The 9,460-nt window shown below is 37.5% G+C and overlaps 1 protein-coding gene across 1 annotated transcript in view; it reads right to left on the bottom strand.

The window, feature by feature from the left end:
* Window positions 1-377: 377 nt before the first annotated feature.
* The window catches only part of ITGBL1 (integrin subunit beta like 1), a 206,313-nt gene continuing 197,230 nt past the window's right edge, over window positions 378-9,460 (bottom strand). Inside the window, exons 10-11 of the mRNA XM_003363218.5 lie at window positions 4,189-4,302; window positions 378-3,175 (exon numbers count right to left, since the gene is read on the bottom strand). Coding sequence (XP_003363266.1) covers window positions 3,084-3,175; window positions 4,189-4,302 — 206 coding nt within the window. The 3' untranslated portion in view covers window positions 378-3,083. The remainder of the gene's footprint in view (window positions 3,176-4,188; window positions 4,303-9,460) is intronic.

Genomic DNA, 9,460 nt, shown 5'->3' with positions numbered 1-9,460 from the left:
GGGCCATTCCTTTCAATGGACTGCAGGAATCTAGATTAGCTCAAGGGGTCCAGGGAGAAAATGGGGTATGATGATTCTCCTCTTGGGTCATAGGCCCTTAGTCGAATTTTATTGAAAAGTCCTTGTGGGAAATTCCTCAGCGATGATTTGCCGACCAAGCAGGGTTAGTGCCAACACCACCCGCAAACTTGCTGCGTCCTTCCCAATTGACATTACCCACCATAACTTCCTACAACATTGAACAAGCCAAGGAGGTTTGCACATTTTCCTCCACCTATCACAAGTTTGTTCTTGCCCTGCACATTTTTTGAGGGAGTGTCTATCTTAGTAATGGAATCAAAAGTCAAAGCGCAAAATCGCATTAAAGAAGGGTAGAATTTATGTCTTTACATGTAACTATGTTTATTTTATTTTGTCCAACTTAAACATGTAAATTAAATCACTTCTTAATAGATCTATTGATTTTGTGTTGCTAGAGTCAAAATCAAACAGACAAACACACACACAAAGGAAATATTACAGCAGGCAGAAAGAAGTAAAAAGAAGATATTTCTGTTTTAAAAGAAAAACATTCCTTAGAGTTTAATACCATGTGATTTACGCTATAACTCAATTTCGGTTCAATAATTTGTAGTTAAATGAACCCAGAAAAGAGCTGACTGTAACATATTTTCAGCTTTGTCAAAAAATTTGACAAATCACATTTTGAACTTTATAATATAATAATTTCTCCATATCTAAACTTTTTTGTAAAAAACATACATGCTGAGGACATGTTTCTTATACGAAAATATAAAAAGAGAAGCACTTTTGTTGTAGTTGTTATTAATGAAAAGGGATAAATATAGAGAATTATAAGAAAAATAAGACACATCTACGGTTATGTGATGGGACATAGGGGGGTTCCAGAACAGAGGTTGGCAACCTACTGCTCAGTTGTGAGCCAAATCTAGCTCGCCATCTATTTTTGTATGGCACAGGAGCTCAGAAAGAATTTTATTTTCTTTTTTACAGTTTTAAAGTATTAAACACAAACAAATAAACAAAGAAGAATATGCAACAGAGATGTATGTGGCCCACAAAGTCTCAAATACTTACTATCAGGTCTTTTATAGAAAGCAGAGCTCTGCAATAGATGGGCTTGACTGCCATCTGTATTATGATGGCTAGATAATGTAATGAATTTCCATGTTTGTGCATCATCAAATAAGTCATCAAAACTGCTACTGAACAATTATAACAGGTTTGTTTGAGGCTTAAAATGCTTAGGTAGAGAAGAGGAAAGAATATAATCTATATTATTTCTTAATTGCTTATATTTCCCTCCTTTTACAAAATGGATATATTAATTGACAGACTTAATAACACAGATACAACTAAAATGGTTGCACTCAATCTCAGGATAGAGATAATAATTTTATAATTCCACTAAAGTATGAGAACACTATTAGTATATAAAAATCAGCATCAGTTAAATTTTCTCAAATAATTTTCAGTATTAAATTTTTAAGTAACTCAGCCGATACACATTTTCTTTATTTTTGGTGATTTGACTTATAAAGTCCAAGCCATAACTCTAGAATATTTACATCATTAAGTAAAATTTCCAAGTAAAAATTTTCATCTTAAACAATATGGAAATGATTTTGTTACATTATTCTAGGATTTTACAAAATATAATTCACATTTAGAAAAAAAGTGGATCTTTTTTAGCTCTAAATAATTAATGGTTGCCTAAACTAATGTGTGTAAGTAGATTTAACTGTAAATATGTAAGGGAAGTCTGAATTATTGTACATTTTCATAATTCAATGTGAATTTCATACAGAGCAAAATTTCACCATTAAGAAAATAAACATTTTGTTCCTATCACTGAGTGAATATTTGTAATTTCTATTTAAACCATTTCTAGACTTTTTTTTTTAATCTTCTGAGCTTTTGAGACTGGTGCCATTTTATCACAGTATCTCTTCTTGACTTCTTTGCATGCATGACCCTTCTTGTCTTGTAAGTAATGTATCCTTAGAAATAAGACAATCTTTTAAGGGAAATGAATGCATATTTCAGGCCCATTATATATCTAATTAGATATTGTCTTTTTAAAAGGCAAATTACCATGGAGTAATTTAAATAGTGAAAAATCAGATTCCTTGTACATGTAACCTCTGCTCAGTTTAAAAAATGTTCTAGTAACAGAAAATGGATACCCCTGAATAAAAATTCATTCTTTTTGTTAATCATCAGTAGGTCATCAATATAAATATATATTGACACAGAGTATAAACTCATGTCACTATTTATTAAAAATTGTTAAATTGTACATTTTTCATAGTTTCATAGTTTCTTCCTTCATCTTACGAGAATCTTATTTTGTGAGCTTAAAGTGAGACTAGACAAATGACTTAATAGCTAAAAATGACCAGTCTTTTTTTCAAAAGCACTGGTCTTCTGTCCTCTGGCCCCCACGACGTTATACTTCATGTGTGTTTGTCTTCATTGTCACCATAGGGAAATGCTGAGAGGTCTGGAATCCTGGAAAAATATGATGACAGATGGACTTATGTGTGGATATGTCTTTTTCTTAGATTCAAATATGGTCTTTCTTGTGTAGGGATGTGCATTTCTAACAACAATGTAATTCAGTGTTTCTCAACTCCACTCCGGCACTATTGACATTTGGAGTTAGATAATTCTTTGTCGGGGGGCTGTCCTGTGCACTGTAGGATGTTTAGCAGCATCCCTGGCCTCTACCTACTAGATGCCATAGCACACCCTTCCACCCCACCCAGTGTGACAATCAAAATTGTCTGCAGACATTGCCAAATGTTTTCTGGGTGGCAAAGTTGCCCTCGTTGAGAACCACTGACAAAATTATGGAAGAGAAATTATTTCTGGCGTTATTTACATCAGTTTGCTTAACGTATTTTTAATGGGTATCCAGAATTCATTCAGGCATTCAGAAATAGAAAAACATAAAATAGTCTATTTGACCTGTCCTGGTGGTGATTATACATGGTTTCCTTTGCATTTACATGTTCTAATGGCCTAGAAAAATAAGAATCCAGTCCTCTCCCATGTAATTGTTAAGGATATTCTGTGCCAAGCCAGATTTCACATGCATTTCCATTCCATCCATCCCAGCATTCACAGTTTCCACAGCTACATATTCCATTCCCTGCAATAAAATACACAGGGGAATCATTATCATCAAAATGCACCAAGTTAAAATATGTTATTATAAATCCTAACTGTTCATAATCAAAATCATTTCATTCATCCTCTGCGGATTTTCTTATTTTGCAGCCATCTTCTTATTAGCTTATTAAGTAGCTATAGGAAATTAATGGCATCTATTTGGTGCCACCATCTACGTAGTGTCAATCTAATAGTGACCATCTTGTATCACTCCAGCTGGGCTTCCATGTCATAATTTTGTTTTCCTGTAGAGGGAAAGTTGTGTCTGACTTACGAATAAATGCTAAGAAACATAAAACTCCTCGACATAGTAAGAGGTAGGCTAAGTAATCAGCTAGAAGAGGAACCTTGTGTAGTACGGATGAACAGAGGGTGAGTGTCTAGCTTAATGATGCACACAAATATTCATCGTTTACCTCCAGCTAGAAACAAGGAGGGCAAATACATGTCTTTATTTCCCCTGTAACTTGTTTAAGCAAATGTATTTTGTAACCAATTATCAGGACTCAAAACAGGACAGCAGTGTCTATTACAGTAAGTCTTTTTCATAACCCCATTCCCCTCAACACACACATACCCCATCACTAAAAATGACCAAGTATCAACCATCTTTGAACTAGTGGCACCTGGACCCTGTTTAAAATAATATTCCATTCCCTGCACCATGTTCAAAGTAAAACGGTTGTCAAGAGAATTATTTTCTTTTTCAAATATTAACTGCATGTGTGTAAGTTGGGAGGGGGGTTACTTTGTGGAAATTTCCCAACAATCATATAATTTGGCCTCATTCTTTTGTATCTTCTAGCCTGAACATAATGTTGGTGCTTATTCCCAACTGCCCACCTCCCCTCATGTAGTTACTTCATATTAATAGTTGGCCCTTGATTACGTGTACGCTCTCCTGTCCAGCCATCTACAGCAGTATGTAGTGTGTGCCATTTGTCCTTACTGCAAACTGAGGCATAGAACAATTAGAGTAGATCAATACTGTACCTGTGCAAATGAGACCATCATGTTTGTCGCAGTCCCTGTCATCACAGTCACAGAATTCTCCAGAAATATACCATTCTTCGGCAGAACAAATGCACTTGCCACAGTGACAAGAACCTGAAATCACAAAGGGTATTACTTGCCATCACCACGTCACTAAAGCTTTCCGTCTAGAATAGAATACATCAATGCACTGACAATAGGCTTCTAATAACCTACCTTCCAAAGGTAAAAGTTTATTGAATAGCCAGTTGCTCAGAGGGGAGCTGTACTTACTGTAATTCATAAAGGTTACCCAGGAAAGGCTTCGTTATGGATCTAGACAGTTGCAATTAGCCTTGAGCAAATGTCCCATGGCCCAGTCTGGTTGAAATGTCAATGAGAGCAGAATGTGGCTGATTCTTAGAGATGGCCTTCTAAAATGGTGTTCAAAAATAGATTTTTCTTCTTTTTTCTGAATTGAATCATGTTTTTAAAGTGTCTGCTCTTTAAAGGAATTGAATGGTAAGTTCTATTAAATAAGGATGCATTTTATGATCAAAATAACTACAAAATTTTTGTGCTTATAATTTTGGATTTTTGTTCACATGATTTTCTTAAAGTAGGGGCACACCTGCATATTGGGTGGCTCATTCAAGTGCTAAAAATACACACACTATCACTTATGTATCTTTCACTTATCAAACCTCATCCTCAGGATTTCCTGCCATAATCAAGGATGGCTCTGATGCCCCAAAATGGTCATCTTTTATGAGGCCCTGGATCCAACCACCTCTCTCATTACTTCGCCCACTTCTCTTTTTACTTTCTATCTAATTAAAAACTTCCTCTTTGGTTATTTAAAATATTTTGGTTTGCTGAGAGACAGTTTTATTAATGATATATGTAAAAGAAAAGAAAATATATGAATTAAATGGTGTCACAAAGAGAAGAAATTTCTCTCCGTCTACCTGTCATTACACGACAGGTTAAAAGACCCTCACATGGCAAAATGACTTCTAAAACAGCAGTAAAGACAACTTTAAAATTAAAAAAAACAAAAACACCACACATAAAAAAGGAACACACATAAAAAACACACTTCCCCTTCCTTCTATTTCCTCGAATTGGTTGTTCTTTCCAAATGCGATTTCCTTTTCCTACAGATAGCTATCAACTTAAGAGAATGTGAAGTAGAAAAAGCAATTTGACATAGTCAACAAAATTCCAGATTTGGTACATTCAAAATATTTTGGGAGGGGGCTGGAATCAATCGTTAGTGCCTCTATGAAACACATTAATTGAAAAATGAGTGAACAACATGGGTGACAAAAATGGTTAGAGAAAGGAATTTTCTTTATCATAGATAACATGAAAGGATTTGTATAATTGTGTCCCAACCACTAAGCACTTGTGGTATTCTACATCATGACACTGGTATATGCATTTTAGTGGCAAAAATTCCCAACGTCCAAATTAAATTTTTGACATTCTTTGTCGCACTTCTCAAGGTAAGGTAGTAATCAGAATTACTTACATGCCAAGGACTGTGTTCACATTTATTAGCTTCTTGCTTAACCACAGCAGGATTTCACATAGTTCTGACTTGTTTTCCTGAGGGTCTAGGTGGATTTGCATGTTCTCAAGCAAACTCGACACAACGTTCAATTCTGACGACTGACTAATAGTCTGGTGGTTGCTTAGGACCCAAGAGCTGGGCCTCCCAGGTGAGTCTGTGAGGGATGGTGGCTCCCTCTTGGTCTCATCCAGGTACGGTGTTTCCTTATTTTAGAAATTTACTTATCCTAATTTTAAAGATTTTCTTTTGAATTTCTAGAATAGAAATGTTCAATGTTCAACTGCTTATTTAGTAAATGGTTAGCGATAGATCTGCAAACAAAGAAAGCTTCAGGCATTTCATTGACTTTTCATTAAAATTTCCTCAGAAGGCACCATATTGAGTGCCTTATTTCCATGAGTGGAGAAAGATGAATTATTTGAAGAACATGACTGGTTTTAGTTGTTTCTAAAATAGTATCTCCCTTACATTGCAAAATTATTTCTACAACAGAAGCAGAAGTAAATGACTTTTCATATCCATGTTATGCATGTATTAAACCTAGGATATCTTTTTTTTGGCCACAACTCATGAAAGATCTCACATTTCATCTTTAAACTTATCCCCTGGCCCTGGAACTAGTCTAATCACTGTTCCTGCTTCTGGAATGCTTAGCTTCAGGCCATAGCAAAGTATTTTCCTAAAACTGGTTAGCTCAGCTAAAGTTAATATGGTATACATTGATGCGCCATTTGACAAGTAAATTCCAGTTCCAAAAGTCTACTAGTCACTGAAATGCTTAGAATGAAAAATGGGGATTGATTTTTGTATGTGCTATGAAAAACGAGCTTTTCTCGGTCAGCATTTTCCCCAGCTGTGTTGTTCTTTCCTGTGTGTCAATTCTCAGAGCATCTTAGAGGTAGGAAATTCTTCTACTGCTTCTGAAACTAGGAATAGCGTAGCATGTAATAATACCATAGTGTGATAGTTCTTAGGACCTCTTACAGCGCCTTTCTTGTAGAGTGCTCTGGCTGTTTTCATCAATAACCGGGGGTCTAATTGTCCACCTCTGGAAAGGGAAGAACTTAGAGAAAGGATTCTATCAGACGGACATAGGCCCATGACTGTCAAGAGGTGACTGTGTTCAGCTCAGCTGGCCAGGACCCACTTACACCTGTGAGACCCAGTCCAGCCACAGGGAGCAGCTGGCCCACCTTGGCAGGAGCTCTAGGTGGTAAATTCATTACCACAACAAAACTAATCCATTTATTTTCTTTCTCAGTGTAAGGACCCTTAAGAATGCTCCAGTCTCCCTTCTGTGCTTCTTACTAGCTTCCATTCCTGGGGAATCAGCCACTCTCTCATTTGTCTTCAGAGCATCCTTAGGACTCAACAAGGGAAAAGAAATACAATTCTTCTGCCTTCAAAGATGAGAAAATGGAAGTACAGAGAGGATAGGGAATTTCCCAGAGCCTCATGGCAATAAACAACAGTTAACCTAAGATTTCAATCTGATTCAATCAACTCTTCTATCTCCCTACCTATCAATAACGCTTCTCACAAGGAAAACTTTCATATACAGTCCTGCGGTGCGTAACAATGTTTCAGTTAACAACAAACCACATATACAATTGTGGTCCCATAAGATTAGTACCATCGAGCCTGGGTGTGTAGTAGGCTGTACCATCTAGGTTTGTGTAAGTGCACTCTATGATGTATGCACAACCACGAAATTGCCTAACGATGCATTTCTCAGTACGTATCCCCATCATTAAATGATGCATGATTGTAGTTTCAAAAAATGTGTTGTGTGTTCCTGCAGATCTGACTAGACAGCCACATCAGGTGAGGCAACTAGAACACTGGGCTAAGGCTGATTTTCAAAGCATAACTTTTACCATTTCTCTTTTCACGGATGAAGAGCAGGGGCCAGGGTGGGGTGGAGTGAGGGATAGGTGGGTGGGTGGGTGTACCGTGGACTTCTTTGGGTGATGTGGGGCTCAACAGTATCATGGTGAGTGTTTAAGGAGACATTTAATAACATGCAATTACAGCCACTGTCACACAGCAGCATCTTTAAGAATATTAGAGGTGATGACCTGGATCTAGGTTGAAGTTATCAAGATAAAAAGGTTATTGTGTACTCTTGGATCCAAATAAATAAATCCTCAAACAAACAAACAAACAGCCTATGAATTATATCATGTATTCTGCAAAGGCAGCCAAACTTAGGGGACACCTAGCTCCTAGCTCATCTCTCTAGTTATTCACAAAAACAATTTGAGCCTACGAGCAAGGCACCTTTGTTAGCTGCCCATTTAATAACGTTGGACTTTCTTTTTCATTCATCAAGCCTGACAAAATGCTGCAACCCAACATCCCAGCAGGCAGTTTTCACCATTGTAATAACGACTCCATCTGTTATGAAGGTCACAACAATGTATCTTGTTTTAAATTTTTCTATGGAGTGATTTATTGTCTTGGCTATAAATTTGTAAAGAAATAAAACGCTATTTCTTCATCGTCTCCTGAGGTCACAGCTTTATTCACAGCTCCTGGAAAGCGTGTGTTTCAGACTCATCTTTCTGGTGGAAACACTTGGCCAGGTACCGGCTCCTAGGTGGTGTGCCGTGGTGACCTCAGGCCCAGTGCTCACACCTGTCCCACAGTCAGAGACAGAAAAAGACTCTGATTTCCTTTGTGATAATCAGGGTGAGGGGTTTTCATCTACAAATTTGAGGAAAAGTCTAGGGAATTCTGACAAGTCCGTGAGATCTACCAAGAAACACATGGCTCCAGCCAAATAACTTGGAGCAGGGTTCTCTTTTCTGCTACCGCGTTGAAGACCTGTAGTCAATTTCATGAGTTACTTTTCCTGTGTTTCCTGGGGTTGGGGGTGGGGTGGTAGCCTCCACGGCAACAGGAATAGCTGCCACATGCCCACTATTCTCTGTGCCTACCAAAGGGTGCAGTCCCATCATCTTGGTTTCAGCCCTGTCCTTTCTCTACCGTCCAGCGCTGATGTCTCCAGAGTAAGAGAAAAGATAGGTGCCCAGCACCAGCTGCTGCCAACAACAGGCATACCCACCACCATCACCGACACCAGCCTCCAAACGTGCAGGCTTGAGGCAGCTTTTACATTCCCTTTTGAGTTTAAAGGCTCTAAAACACTTTCTCCATTGAAGGATAAACAAATAATTTAGAATCTATGCTTTCAACCCTTCACTGATCTCTGGATACATTTCTGCCACCCAAAGCAAACAATATGAAAAGGCATTAACCAGAGAGGTTTTCTCCTGTTCTTCTGTTTCGAGGAAGTGCCTTTGGGTCACTATTTAGTCAACCCGTTTTTGGGGCATTTTCTACATTTATGATGCCGAAAAATGAGAATCTCTCCTCAGGATGTAATGACTTTAATAAGAATGTGTATTTCTTGAAAGGAAACGACTCTTCCTTTTTCATGAAGGTCAGTTTAGAAAAGGACAGACTGCTCTTCACTACACTGGTGGGCACAGATTGTATTTTCTTCCTGTACCTGCAATTGAACATGACTTAGCAAAGACTTGCTCATGGACAATGTTAATGATCTAATAAGTGTGTCTAGTAAACACATACACATCCACACCCCAAATGACTGATTTTTTAAATAAACAAATAGGAAACAAGCACACTCATGTTTTAATATGAATGGATGTCCTCATTCGGTAGAGTTTCTATGAAAAGTTAATATCCTTATTC

The sequence above is a fragment of the Equus caballus genome, chromosome 17 (genome assembly GCF_041296265.1).
Source record: "Equus caballus isolate H_3958 breed thoroughbred chromosome 17, TB-T2T, whole genome shotgun sequence".
NCBI classification, from domain to species: Eukaryota; Metazoa; Chordata; class Mammalia; order Perissodactyla; family Equidae; genus Equus; species Equus caballus.
This window is presented reverse-complemented; position numbering and strand designations above follow the sequence as displayed.